Source organism: Choloepus didactylus, chromosome 15, assembly GCF_015220235.1.
Source record: "Choloepus didactylus isolate mChoDid1 chromosome 15, mChoDid1.pri, whole genome shotgun sequence".
NCBI classification, from domain to species: domain Eukaryota; kingdom Metazoa; phylum Chordata; class Mammalia; order Pilosa; family Megalonychidae; genus Choloepus; species Choloepus didactylus.
In genome coordinates, this window is record NC_051321.1 from 42,033,730 (window position 1) to 42,047,848 (window position 14,119).

The 14,119-nt window shown below is 37.8% G+C and overlaps 1 protein-coding gene, 1 non-coding gene and 1 pseudogene across 4 annotated transcripts in view; 2 read left to right on the plus strand and 1 right to left on the minus strand.

Moving 5' to 3' along the window:
* KIF11 (kinesin family member 11) overlaps positions 1-14,119 on the plus strand; it is a 111,885-nt gene that overhangs the window by 59,145 nt on the left and 38,621 nt on the right. For all 3 annotated transcript variants that reach the window (XM_037803779.1, XM_037803778.1, XM_037803777.1), the window contains one exon: positions 13,770-13,857. In XM_037803779.1, the coding sequence (XP_037659707.1) occupies positions 13,770-13,857 (88 nt within the window). The remainder of the gene's footprint in view (positions 1-13,769; positions 13,858-14,119) is intronic.
* Positions 527-11,015, minus strand: LOC119510693 (annotated as a pseudogene).
* LOC119511019 lies at positions 10,672-10,778 on the plus strand. Its single transcript, XR_005212111.1, has one exon. It is a non-coding gene; the product is annotated as a U6 spliceosomal RNA (small nuclear RNA).

Sequence of the window (14,119 nt, forward strand, 5' to 3'; positions counted from 1 at the left end):
AGGAAATGAAATAAGCTTCAGTGGCAGAGAGATTCCAAAACGAGCCGAGAGGTCACTCTGGTGGGCACTCTTACGCACACTTTAGACAACCCTTTTTAGGTTCTAAAGAATTGGGGTAGCTGGTGGTGGATACCTGAAACTATCAAACTACAACCCAGAACCCATGAATCTCGAAGACAGATGTATAAAAATGTAGCTTATGAGGGGTGACAAGGGGATTGGGAAAGCCATAAGGACCACACTCCACTTTGTCTAGTTTATGGATGGATGAGTAGAAAAATAGGGGAAGGAAACAAACAGACAAAGGTACCCAGTGTTCTTTTTTACTTCAATTGCTCTTTTTCACTCTAATTATTATTCTTGTTATTTTTGTGTGTGTGCTAATGAAGGTGTCAGGGATTGATTTAGGTGATGAATGTACAACTATGTAATGGTACTGTGAACAATCGAATGTACGATTTGTTTTGTATGACTGCGTGGTATGTGAATATATCTCAATAAAATGATGATAAAAAAAAAAAAAAAATCCATGATCCTTCAGCCGGTCATCCTTAGCCAGTCCAGTCTCTACAAGGAACTAGCATATGTTCTTGTGTTGCTTACCTTGTAACTGAATCATTTCTCCATGTTCTGGATGCTCAGTTATGGACTTACTGTTGCTAGCAAATTCCATCTTAAACGCCTTCACTAGTTTATGTTTATCATAATCATCAGCGATTGCTCGGGTAGTTATAAGGGTCTTCTTGTCTTTTCTCTGTTTAATTCTTACATGAATATAATCCTCAGTTCCAGCAGAAAGCAGGTCATTGTCCTTACCTGCATAAGCAAAGGGGTCAGGAGAGTGGAGATTCTGGATAGCGTATGATGTGATTCCTTTTCCGTGGTGGAAACAGCCTGAGAAAGGCCACGTGGACAGAAGGTGGGCAGAGGGGACAGAGGGAAGGAGTTTCGGGAAGGAAAGGGCTCCAGGGGGAGGCTGCTAAGTTCTGTGTGGTGGCTCAGTAACTGGGATCTTTTTTTCTTTACATATGACTAAGTTTTCCCTGGTTCTTTCATAGCCCATAACCAGTTGGCAAAAGAATTTTTTATAAAAAATTCTTTTGTAAATTTGCATTTAATTCTTAAACTTGATTTTTTCAGTCGTTTTTTGGTATGTCTGTAGTTTTCAGATATTGTCCATAGTAAACATAGTCACTGCAGTTTCATTATGTTTTTCAATTTTTGACTTTACAGATGTTCCTCTTTCTACCACTTTTAAAAGACATTTTAATTCTTATTCAATAAATACTTTGTTTGGTATCAACTGTTCTTAGTTGCTAACAACCCCAGCTTCAAGGTCTTAAAAGAGCCAGAGGAATTTATTGGGTCATAAGTATGGAAAGTCCAGAAGTAGAGTGAGCTTCAAAGTTATTTGCTCCAATAGCTCAAAGATCTAGTTTCTATCTCTTCCAACTACTGTTCTGAGTGTTGACTTTCTCCTAGGGTGGCTCTTCCTTAAGGATGATGGACAGCAGCAGCCATCTCATTTGTTTCCAGTGAGGATGAAAGGCTGCCTGTCTTTTCATCAAAACTGTCCTGGGAAATATCACTTGTTGATTAGTTTAGACCTGTGTTGTTTCCATATATGAATCAATAACTTGGCAAGAGAGGTAAGAGTTCCCTGATTGTCTTGCGCCAGTCAAGTGTGGGTCCTGGATCTGGGGAATGGAGTCAGGCTGCAGAACAGTTAAGGAGGGGTCATTCCCTTTGATTTGCTAACGTAGTATCTGCTGCCATTAGTAGTTAAATTTTTTTTTTTTTTTAATTCAGTTTTATTGAAATATATTCACAAACCATACAGTCATCCATGGTATACAATCAACTGTTCACAGTATGATCACATAGCTATGCGTTCATCACCACAATCTATTTCTGAACATTTTCCTTACATCAGAAAGAATCAGAATAAGAATAAAAAATAAAAGTGAAAAGAGAATACCCAAACCATCCCCCCATCCCACCCTATTTGTCATTTAGTTTTTACTCCCATTTTTCTACTGATTTTTTTTCAATTTTTTAACTTTGTTTATCAAAAAATTAAAAACAAACAGGCAAACAACAACCAAAAAAAAAAAACCCCACAACATTTCAAACAAAGCAATGGATTAAGGAAAACAAATAACCTACAATAATTACTTTGCTTCCAATATGTTCCTACCATACCCCAAGAAAATTAATAAACCACGTCCAAACAGAGGAGTAAGAAAAACAAATAATCTAAAATAACTACATTGCTTCCAACATGTTCCTACCATACCCCAAGAAAATTAACAACCCCTAAGAAAACAAGGGAATAAGAGAAAAAAAAACCTAAAATAAGTCTATTGCTTCCAACATGATCTTACTATATCCAAGAAAGTTTACAAACCATAATCATTCCTGAGCATTCCCATAACATTGAGATTACCCTCCATAGTTTATCTGTTCTTATTAGATTATCATTCCCCCTCCACTAATTGGTATCTCTAGGTCCCCTACATTCTACAGTATAAAACATTCTACATTTTTCACAGAATTCACATTACTGGTAACATACAATATGTCTCTTTTTGTGCCTGGCTTATTTTGCTCAGCATTATGTCTTTTTTTTTTTTTTTTTTTTTTTTAATCTTCATTTTACTGAGATATATTCATATACCACGCAGTCATACAAAACAAATCGTACTTTCGATTGTTCACAGTACCATTACATAGTTGTACATTCATCACCCAAATCAATCCCTGACACCTTCATTAGCACACACATAAGAATAACAAGAATAATAATTAGAGTGAAAAAGAGCAATTGAAGTAAAAAAAGAACACTGGGTACCTTTGTCGGTTTGTTTCCTTCCCCTATTTTTCTACTCATCCATCCATAAACTAGACAAAGTGGAGTGTGGTCCTTATGGCTTTCCCAATCCCCTTGTCACCCCTCATAAGCTGCATTTTTATACAACTGTCTTCGAGATTCATGGGTTCTGGGTTGTAGTTTGATAGTTTCAGGTATCCACCACCAGCTACCCCAATTCTTTAGAACCTAAAAAGGGTTGTCTAAAGTGTGCGTAAGAGTGCCCACCAGAGTGACCTCTCGGCTCCTTTTGGATTCTCTCTGCCACTGAAGCTTATTTCATTTCCTTTCACATCCCCCTTTTGGTCAAGAAGATGTTCTCTGTCCCACGATGCCAGGTCTACATTCCTCCCCGGGAGTCATATTCCACGTTGCCAGGGAGATTCACTCCCCTGGGTGTCTGATCCCACGTAGGGGGGAGGGCAGTGATTTCACCTTTCAAGTTGGCTTAGCTAGAGAGACAGGGTCACATCTGAGCAACAAAGAGGCATTCGGGAGGAGGCTCTTAGGCACAACCATAGGGAGGCCTAGCCTCTCCTTTGCAGCAACCGTCTTCCCAGGGGTAAAACCTGTGGTAGAGGGCTCAACCCATCAAACCACCAGTCCCCTATGTCTGTGGTCATGTTAGCAACCATGGAGGTGGGGTAGGCCAATGCCCCTGCATTCTCCACAGGCTCCTCAAGGGGGCACTGCATCTTTTTTTTTTTCCTTGTTTTTTTTTTTTTTTAACTTTCCCTTCTTTTTTAAATCAACTGTATGAAAAAAAAGTTAAAAAGAAAACAAACATACAATAAAAGAACATTTTAAACAGACCATAACAAGGTAGTAAGAAAAAGACAACTAACCTAAGATAACTGCTTAACTTCCAACATGTTCCTACTTTACCCCAAGAAAGTTACCTAATATAGCAACATTTCTGTGAACTTGCTCCTACTATATCCATCAGAAATTAACAGACCATAGTCATTCCTGGGCATCCCCAGAACGTTAAATAGCTTATCTGTTCTTCTTGGATTATTGTTCCCCCTTCCTTAATTGCTCTCTATTGCTAGTTCCCCTACATTCTACATTATAAGCCATTTGTTTTATATTTTTCAAAGTTCACATTACTGGTAGCATATAATATTTCTCTTTTTGTGCCTGGCTTATTTCGCTTAGCATTATGTCTTCAAGGTTCATCCATGTTGTCATATGTTTCACGAGATCGTTCCTTCTTACTGCCGCGTAGTATTCCATCGTGTGTATATACCACATTTTATTTATCCACTCATCTGTTGAAGGACATTTGGGTTGTTTCCATCTTTTGGCAATTGTGAATAAGGCTGCTATGAACATTGGTGTGCAGATATCTGTTCGTGTCACTGCTTTCCGATCTTCCGGGTATATACCGAGAAGTGCAATCGCTGGGTCGAATGGTAACTCTATATCCAGTTTTCTAAGGAACTGCCAGACTGACTTCCAGAGTGGCTGAACCATTATACAGTCCCACCAACAGTGAATAAGAGTTCTAATTTCTCCACATCCCCTCCAGCATTTGTAGTTTCCTGTTTGTTTAATGGCAGCCATTCTAACCGGTGTTAGATGGTATCTCATTGTGGTCTTAATTTGCATCTCTCTAATAGCTACTGACGCTGAACATTTTTTCATGTGTTTCTTGGCCATTTGTATTTCCTCTTCAGAGAACTGTCTTTTCATATCTTTTGCCCATTTTATAATTGGGCCGACTGTACTATTGTCATTGAGTTGTAGGATTTCTTTATATATGCAAGATATCAGTCTTTTGTCAGATACATGGTTTCCAAAAATTTTTTCCCATTGAGTTGGCTGCCTCTTTACCTTTTTGAGAAATTCCTTTGAGGTGCAGAAACTTCTAAGCTTGAGGAGTTCCCATTTATCTATTTTCTCTTTTGTTGCTTGTGCTTTGGGTGTAAAGTCTAGGAAGTGGCCGCCTAATACAAGGTCTTGAAGATGTTTTCCTACATTATCTTCTAGGAGTTTTATGGTACTTTCTTTTATATTGAGATCTTTGGTCCATTTTGAGTTAATTTTTGTGTAGGGGGTGAGGTAGGGGTCCTCTTTCATTCTTTTGGATATGGATATCCAACTCTCCCAGCCCCATTTGTTGAAAAGACCATTATGACTCAGTTCAGTGACTTTGGGGGCCTTATCAAAGATCAGTCGGCCATAGATCTGAGGGTCTATCTCTGAATTCTCAATTCGATTCCATCGATCTATATGTCTATCTTTGTGCCAGTACCATGCTGTTTTGGTAACTGTGGCTTTATAATAAGCTTCAAAGTCAGGGAGTGTAAGTCCTCCCACTTCGTTTTTCTTTTGTAGAGTGTCTTTAGCAATTCGAGGCATCTTCCCTTTCCAAATAAATTTGATAACTAGCTTTTCCAAGTCTGCAAAGTAGGTTGTTGGAATTTTGATTGGGATTGCATTGAATCTGTAGATGAGTTTGGGTAGAATTGACATCTTAATGACATTTAGTCTTCCTATCCATGAACATGGAATATTTTTCCATCTTTTAAGGTCCCCTTCTATTTCTTTTAGTAGAGTTATGTAGTTTTCTTTGTATAGGTCTTTTACATCTTTGGTTAAGTTGATTCCTAGGTACTTGATTTTTTTAGTTGCTATTGAAAATGGTATCTTTTTCTTGAGTGTCTCTTCAGTTTGTTCATTTCTAGCATATAGAAACATTACTGACTTATGTGCATTAACCTTGTATCCCGCTACTTTGCTAAATTTGTTTATTAGCTCTAGTAGCTGTATCGTCGATTTCTCAGGGTTTTCTAGATATAAGATCATATCATCTGCAAACAATGACAGTTTTACTTCTTCTTTTCCAATTTGGATGCCTTTTATTTCTTTGTCTTGCTGGATTGCCCTGGCTAGCACTTCCAGCACAATGTTGAATAACAGTGGTGACAGCGGGCATCCTTGTCTTGTTCCTGATCTTAGAGGGAAGGCTTTCAGTCTCTCTCCATTGAGTACTATGCTGGCTGTGGGTTTTTCATATATGCTCTTTATCATGTTGAGGAAGTTTCCTTCAATTCCTACCTTTTGAAGTGTTTTTATCAAAAAGGGATGTTGGATTTTGTCAAATGCTTTTTCAGCATCTATTGAGATGATCAATTGATTTTTCTCTTGTGACTTGTTAATGTGTTGTAATACATTGATTGATTTTCTTATGTTGAACCATCCTTGCATGCCTGGAATAAACCCCACTTGGTCATGGTGTATGATTTTTTTAATGTGTCTTTGGATTCGATTTGCAAGTATTTTGTTGAGGATTTTTGCATCTATATTCATTAGGGAGATTGGCCGGTAGTTTTCCTTTTTTGTAACATCTTTGCCTGGTTTTGGTATTAGATTGATGTTAGCTTCATAAAATGAGTTAGGTAGTGTTCCATTTTCTTCAATGTTTTGAAAGAGTTTGAGTAAGATTGGTGTCAGTTCTTTCTGGAAAGTTTGGTAGAATTCCCCTGTGAAGCCATCTGGCCCTGGGCATTTATTTGTGGGAAGATTTTTGATGACTGATTGGATCTCTTTGCTTGTGATGGGTTGGTTGAGGTCTTCTATTTCTTCTCTGGTCAGTCTAGGTTGTTCATATGTTTCCAGGAAATTGTCCATTTCCTCTACATTATCCAGTTTGTTGCCATACAGTTGTTCATAGTATCCTCTTATAATTTTTTTAATTTCTGCAGGATCTGCAGTTATGTCACCTTTTTCATTCATTATTTTGTTTATATGTGTCTTCTCTCTTTTTGATTTTGTCAGTCTAGCTAGGGGCTTGTCAATCTTGTTGATCTTCTCAAAGAACCAACTTTTGGTGATATTTATCCTCTCTATTGTTTTTTTGTTCTCTATGTCATTTATTTCTGCTTTAATCCTTGTTATTTCTTTTCTTCTACTTGGTTTAGGATTGGTTTGCTGTTCATTTTCTAGCTTCTTCAGTTGATCCATTAGTTCTTTGATTTTGGCTCTTTCTTCCTTTTTAATATATGCATTTAGTGCTATAAATTTCTCCCTTAGCACTGTTTTTGCTGCATCCCATAGGTTTTGGTATGTTGTGTTCTCATTTTCATTCGTCTCTATATATTTAGCAATTTCTCTTGCTATTTCTTCTTTAACCCATTGATTGTTTAGGAGTGTGTTGTTTAACCTCCAGGTATTTGTGAATTTTCTAAGTCTCTGATGGTTATTGACTTCTAATTGTATTCCATTGTGGTCAGAGAATGTGCTTTGAATAATTTCAATCTTTTTAAATTTATTGAGGCTTGTTTTATGTCCCAGCATATGATCTATTGTGGAGAAAGTTCCATGAGTACTAGAAAAGTATGTGTATCCTGGTGATTTGGGATGTAATGTCCTGTATATGTCTGTTAAATCTAATTCATTTATCAGATTGTTTAGGTTTTCAATTTCCTTATTGGTCTTCTGTCTGGTTGATCTGTCTATAGGAGAGAGTGATGTGTTGAAGTCTCCCACAATTATTGTGGAAACATCAATTGCTTCCTTTAGTTTTGCCAGTGTTTCTCTCATGTATTTTGTGGCACCTTGGTTGGGTGCATAGACATTTACGATTGTTATTTCTTCTTGCTGAATTGCCCCTTTTATTAGTACGTAGTGGCCTTCTTTGTCTCTCAAAACATCCCTGCATTTGAAGTCTATTTTATCTGAGATTAATATTGCTACACCTGCTTTCTTTTGGCTGTAGCTTGCATGAAATATTTTTTTCCATCCTTTCACTTTCAGTTTCTTTGTGTCCCTGTGTCTAAGATGAGTCTCTTGTATGCAACATATTGATGGTTCATTTTTTTTGATCCATTCTGCGAATCTATATCTTTTAATTGGGGAGTTTAATCCATTTACATTCAACGTTATAACCGTGAAGGCATTTCTTGAATCAGCCATCTTATCCTTTGGTTTATGTTTGTCATATTTTTCCCCTGTGTCTATTAATATCCTTTATTGTACCCATACCGAATCTCTTTAGTACTGAACCTTTCTCCAAGTCTCTCTGTCCTTTCTTTGTTTCTCTGTCTGTAGGGCTCCCTTGAGTATCTCCAGTAGGGCAGGTCTCTTGTTAGCAAATTCTCTCAGCATTTGTTTGTCTGTGAAAAATTTAAGCTCTCCCTCAAATTTGAAGGAGAGCTTTGCTGGATAAAGTATTCTTGGCTGGAAATTTTTCTCACTCAGAATTTTAAATATATCGTGCCACTGCCTTCTTGCCTCCATGGTGGCTGCTGAGTAGTCACTACTTAGTCTTATGCTGTTTCCTTTGTATGTGGTGAATTGCTTTTCTCTTGCTGCTTTCAGAACTTGCTCCTTCTCTTCTGTGTTTGATAGTGTGATCAGTATATGTCTCAGATTGGGTTTATTTGGATTTATTCTATTTGGAGTTCGCTGAGCATTTATGATTTGTGTATTTATGTTGTTTAGAAGATTTGGGAAGTTTTCCCTAACAATTTCTTTGAATACTCTTCCTAGACCTTTACCCTTTTCTTCCCCTTCTGGGACACCAATGAGTCTTATATTTGGACGTTTCATATTATCTATCATATCCCTGAGGTCCATTTCGATTTTTTCAATTTTTTTCCCCATTCTTTCTTTTATGCTTTCATTTTCCATTCTGTCATCTTCAAGGTCACTGATTCGTTGTTCAACTTCCTCTAGTCTTGTACTATGAGTGTCCAGAATCTTTTTAATTTGGTCAACAGTTTCTTTAATTTCCATAAGATCATCCATTTTTTTATTTAGTCTTGCAATGTCTTCTTTATGCTCTTCTAGGGTCTTCTTGATTTCCTTTATCTCCCATACTATGGTCTCATTGTTCATCTTTAGTTCTTTGACTAGCTGCTCTAGGTGCTGTGTCTCTTCTGGTCTTTTGATTTGGGTGCTTGGGCTTGGGTTATCCATATCGTCTGGTTTTTTCATATGCTTTATAATTTTCTGTTGTTTTTGGCCTCGTGGCATTTGCTGAACTTGATAGGGTTCTTTTAGGATTTGTAGACCAATTGAAGTCCTTATCTCTAATTTCTCAGATCTACAGCTTCATGGAGTACACTTTCTCTAACTAACCAGCAGGTGGCGTCCACGAACCACCTGTTCTCCACAAGCCGGTTCTCCCCTGCTTAGCCTTTTTGGTGAGTGGGGGAGTGAGTCTTGTGGGGTCCAATTGGTGTACCAAGCTTGCGTGTGTAGTTGGTGTTGCCTGCCCTGTATATGGGGCGTGTTTCTGGGCAGTCAGGGAGGGGGGAGGTGGCTCTAACAATCAAATCTCCCTGGTGATCCTAGAGTTTTAAAGCTGCTGCAATAGTCTAATCCTTCAGTTCAGTCCTGCCACAGTTTGTCTCTGCCACTGACCCACAAGTCCTTGGTATTGGCGTATGGCTCCTGAGACTTGCAAGTGGGCCCCTCTTCCAGGCCGTGCACCCCGGGTCCTCTGTTGAGGGATAGCTGTGCTATGTCACAGGTGAATGCCGTCCCCCCAGGGCAGTTCTGGGCTGCTGGGCTGTGTAGGGAGGCTCCCAGTCTGCTGAAATGATGGCTGAATGGGGCTTTGTTAATTCACACTGCTCTAGCTTCCCAACTCTGGGACAATCAGCTGAGGTTGCAGGGAAGGCTAATGTGCACGCCCAGTTTTGTGGTGTGTGCCTGTTATTTGAAGCACTTCCGTCACACTGGGTTGTGTGGGGCAGCTCTGGGCTATGGGGCTGGCGATGGGCTGGAGTGTTTCCTGTCCACGAGGATGATGGCTGTGAGCGGACACCCCCCTTTTTTTGGGAAGTTGTGGTGTTTAGTGAATTTTCTCAGCCACTGGATTATTGCGTTTTGTCTCAGAGCTCTCCTAGTTCTGCTCTTGACTTGACCTGCCCAAATAGCAAGTCTTGGAAGCTTTCTGTATTGGGCTTCTTAGAGTAATTGTTTTAGAAAAAGAAAAAAGGATTAAAAAAAAAAAAACAAAAAACAAAAACGGGCCCTCCTCAGAGATCTAATGGGTTATTGAAATGCTAAGAGACAAAGCAACCAGGGCCATTAAGGAAAGGTCCACAGGGCAGAGAGATCAGCTTTTCTTCGCGATTTGCATATGCGCCTCAGGGCCCTTCCCCTTTCTGTGTTCACCAGAACTCCAAAAATCCTTCGCTTTTATTTTGGAGTTTTTCGTGTTGTTTTTTTTCTATGCCTGTCTCCTCTCTGCTGGGCTGGCTGGTCTCAGATTCTCTGGTGTCTGGTCTCAGTCTATCTATGGTTGGAGTTTGAATCAGTAGAATGAGTTTCCGATAAGGGCAGCCACTGCAGTTCTCCCTTCTCCTTCCCGGAGGTGACAGCCCCTCCTCCCCCGGGACTGAGCCTGGCAGGGAGGGGCGTGGGTCCCCTGGCCGCAAAAACTTACAGATTTCGCTGATGTCAGCAGTTCCACGTTTTCATGAGTGTTGTATGAAGTATGCCCAAAGTCAGATTGCTCTGTGGTTTCCAGTCCACGCAGTTCCTGGCTTTCTACCTAATTTCCTGGAGGAGTAACTAAAACATACAGCTCACCAGTCTGCCATCTTCAGTAGTTAAATTTTGAACCTTCTGGAATGATTGTCTAACGTTCTTCTGTTCATTTTGTTGACTATTTTTAGATTAAAAAATTACTTTAGTTTGTCAGTCCCATGTTTGAAAAGACAGTGTTTGGTCTATAATAGACAAGAGAGATAATCTGAAACAAGTTACTTTCTGAAAAAGTTTTGGAGTTATACTCTGTCAGAGAAGGATCACAAAAGCTGTAGTCAACATTTAAAACTGGTGTAGTGCTTGCTTTGGGAGCACACATACTAAAATTGGAACGATACAGAGAAGATTAGCATGGCGCCTGCGCAAGGATGACACACACATTCGTGAAGCGTTCCATATTTAAAAACAAACAAACAAACGGTGTAACACTCTATCCCAAGCTCTATAGCAGGTATTTTTTCCCCCCAGATTCAGGAATGCCTTTTTTTTTTTTTAACTTTATCAAAAAAAAAAAAAATTTTTTTTTTTTCAAACAAAACAAAGGAATAAGAAAAACAAATAACCTAAAATAACTACATTGCTTCCAACATGATCCTACCATACCCTGGGAAATTTACAAACCATAATCATTCTTGCGCATTCCTATAATATTACGATTACCTTCAATAACTTACCTGTTCTTATTAGATTATCGTTCCCCCTTTACTTGTTGCTATCTATCTCTAGGTCGCCTACTTTCTAAAATATAAAACATTTATTGTATATTTTTCACTGAGTTCACATTAGTGGTAACATACAATATCTCTTTTTGTGTCTGGCTAATTTCACTCAGCATTATGTCTTCAAGTTTCATCTAGGTTGTCATATGTTTTATGACCTCGTTCCTTCTTACTGCTGTGTAGTATTCCATTGTGTGTATATACACATTTTGTTTATCCACTTATCTGTTGAAGGACATTTGGATTGTTTCCTTCTCTTGGCAATTGTGAATAATGCCACTATGAACATTGGTGTGCAAATATCTGTTTGTGTCACTGCTTACAGATCTTTCAGGTATATACCAAGCAATTCACGGCATCTTTCCCTCTTCCCCTTCCAAATAAATTTGATAACTAGCTTTTCCAAATCTTCAAAGTAGGTTGTTGGAATTTTGATTGGAATTGCATTGAATCTGTAGATGAGTTTGGGTAGAATTGATATCTTAATGACATTTAGCCTTCCTATCCATGAACATGGAATATTTTTCCATCTTTTTAGGTCCCCTACTATTTCTTTTAGTAAAGTTATGTAATTTTCTATGTATATATCTTTTGCATCTTTGGTTAAGTTTATTTGTAGATACTTGATTTTTTTAGTTGCTATTGAGAATGGAATCTTTTTCTTGAGTGTCTCTTCAGTTAGGTGTATTTCTGTTGTATAGGAACATTACTGACTTACGTGCATTAATCTTGTATCCCGCTACTTGGCTAAATTTGCTCAATAGCTGTGTTGTCGATTTCTCAGCGTTTTCCAAATATAAGATCATATCATCTGCAAATAATGACAGTTTTACTTCTTGCTTTCCCATTTGGATGCCTTTTATTTCTTTGTCTTGCCGGATTGCTTTATTGAAGACATTTTAAAGCTATATCAAAACCATCTCATCCATGGAATAAAAGCAATGCATTCTCTTACACATTCAGTATAAGAAAAGCATTTGAAATATCCCATTTTGTATAAAACATTCATTTCCAATAAAGAGCAGATATAGTTAATCAAAAGACCAATAGACAGGTGATATTGTTAATAAATAAAAAGTTAGTCCTAAAGGATTAATTCTAAAGAGTAGTTACGAAGGAACTTCTGAAACTTGCTAATGCTCAGGAAATCATAGACCCATCAGTGTGTGTCTGGTAGGCCTGCGAGCTTTGTGCTTGAGAGAAGCATCTCTCTTGAGTTTTTATTCTACTTTTTATAAGACTTCTTTGACTTTATCTTTTAATATATCTGTTGAATTTTATTTCTACTGTCACATTTTAAATTTCTAAAACCTCTTGTTTTCTGTCCTCCTGCCCCTTCCTTTTTAAAAAATATTGTATTGAAATTTTTAAATATTTTAAAAATAATGTTTTTATGAATATAGTATATTCCTTATCTTTGAAAAACTTTTAATATCGTAGTTTTACTTTTCTTTCTTTCTCTGGGATCCTTTGTTTCTGTTTGTTGTAGTAGCTTCCTTTTGTGTTTGTTTTCCTCAAGTATTTGGCAATATTTGTCTGGTAGTCGAAATGGATTAGAAGCTATGTGTGTGGTTGATGTTGTGGACTCATGGGTTCACTGTAGGGTGAAAAAGTGATGACCTGGTTATTAAGTTTGGGGTTCCATCAAATGTCATTCTTTGTTGAACTTTTCTTTCAGTCTTTCCTGAGAAGAATCCCCTAATTTTCTGCTTGGAGATTATTCTAGCTGCTGATATTCTTGGATTAGAGTGGGTATAGATAGCTGAGAATCCCCCCATTCAATATGTAGGTTTTTCACTTAATTGCCTTGTTGTCATACCTAAACCTTATTCCCATCCTGCATTGCATCTAGTGAAAGTGAAACTGAAGATTCCACTCTAGTGTTCTAGACCAGTGGCCCTCAAAGTTGGTAATTTTGGCTGTACCTGGAACTGCACTTTCCCTTCCCTGGATATATGGCAATGGACTTTTTTTTATTGTCCATGATTGTGGGGGTGCTGCTATTGGCATCTAGTGGGTAGAGGCCAAAGGATACTATTAAATATCCCGTAATGCAAAAGATAGCCCCACAAAAATGCATTATCTGGTCCAAAATGTTAGTAGTGCTTAGGCTGAGAACTGCTCTAGAGAATAATCCTTTGGTCTCATTAGGGTTTATGTAGTAGTGTGATAGCAATGTGTGTGGGTGTTCAGGGGTGGGGGAGAGAAGTGAAGTGTTACAATTGTCTGCTCTGTATACATATTTTGATTCAGTCCTCCTATTTTTAGCTACCACCACCACCACCACCCCCTTTTTTTTTTAACCCCTAACTCCTAAACCTGATGCCTTTAAGTCCCAAGCCTTTCTACTTAGGTTGCAGCCCCTCTCTCTGCTCTGTTTAGGTCTCCAGCTTTCTTGCTTCTCAAATTTGATACATAGACATGCTTTTCCCTTCATGTTAGGGAATCTGTTTTAGAATGGAGGTCAAAAGGAGATACTCCATTTATAAAAGAACAAGGAATACATTTGTTCTTTGCAGTTTGTATTTATTGCTCATTGATATTTAGGCATCATTATTTTGATAGTGATAAATGGTGAAGATGAATTTGTATAACTGGTACAATTGTATTAGAATAAATTTTATAGGAGTTGGGACAAAATATTAATTTTAAACTCATACTAAACTTTATTTTAGAGCCATGAATGGAAAACTAACTGTTCAAGAAGAACAGATTGTAGAATTCATTGAAAAAATTGGTGCCATTGAGGAGGAGCTAAGTAGGGTAAGCATCCAAAACAATATTCAATGTTATATAAAAAGCAAATCTTAAAAGAAAACTTAAGAATGTGAGGAACTTTAATATTTTTTCTTTGTTTTTTCTCCCCTTTATGACCCTTATACTAAAAGTAAGTTGCATTATAATTTTACTATCATCAATGGTAATAAAGAAGCTACCTATAGCTACTTATATTAATGCAATATTATAAGAAATTAACTGAATTGTGTGATTTTGTTGGGAAAACTATAAAATAGTGAATGCTGAG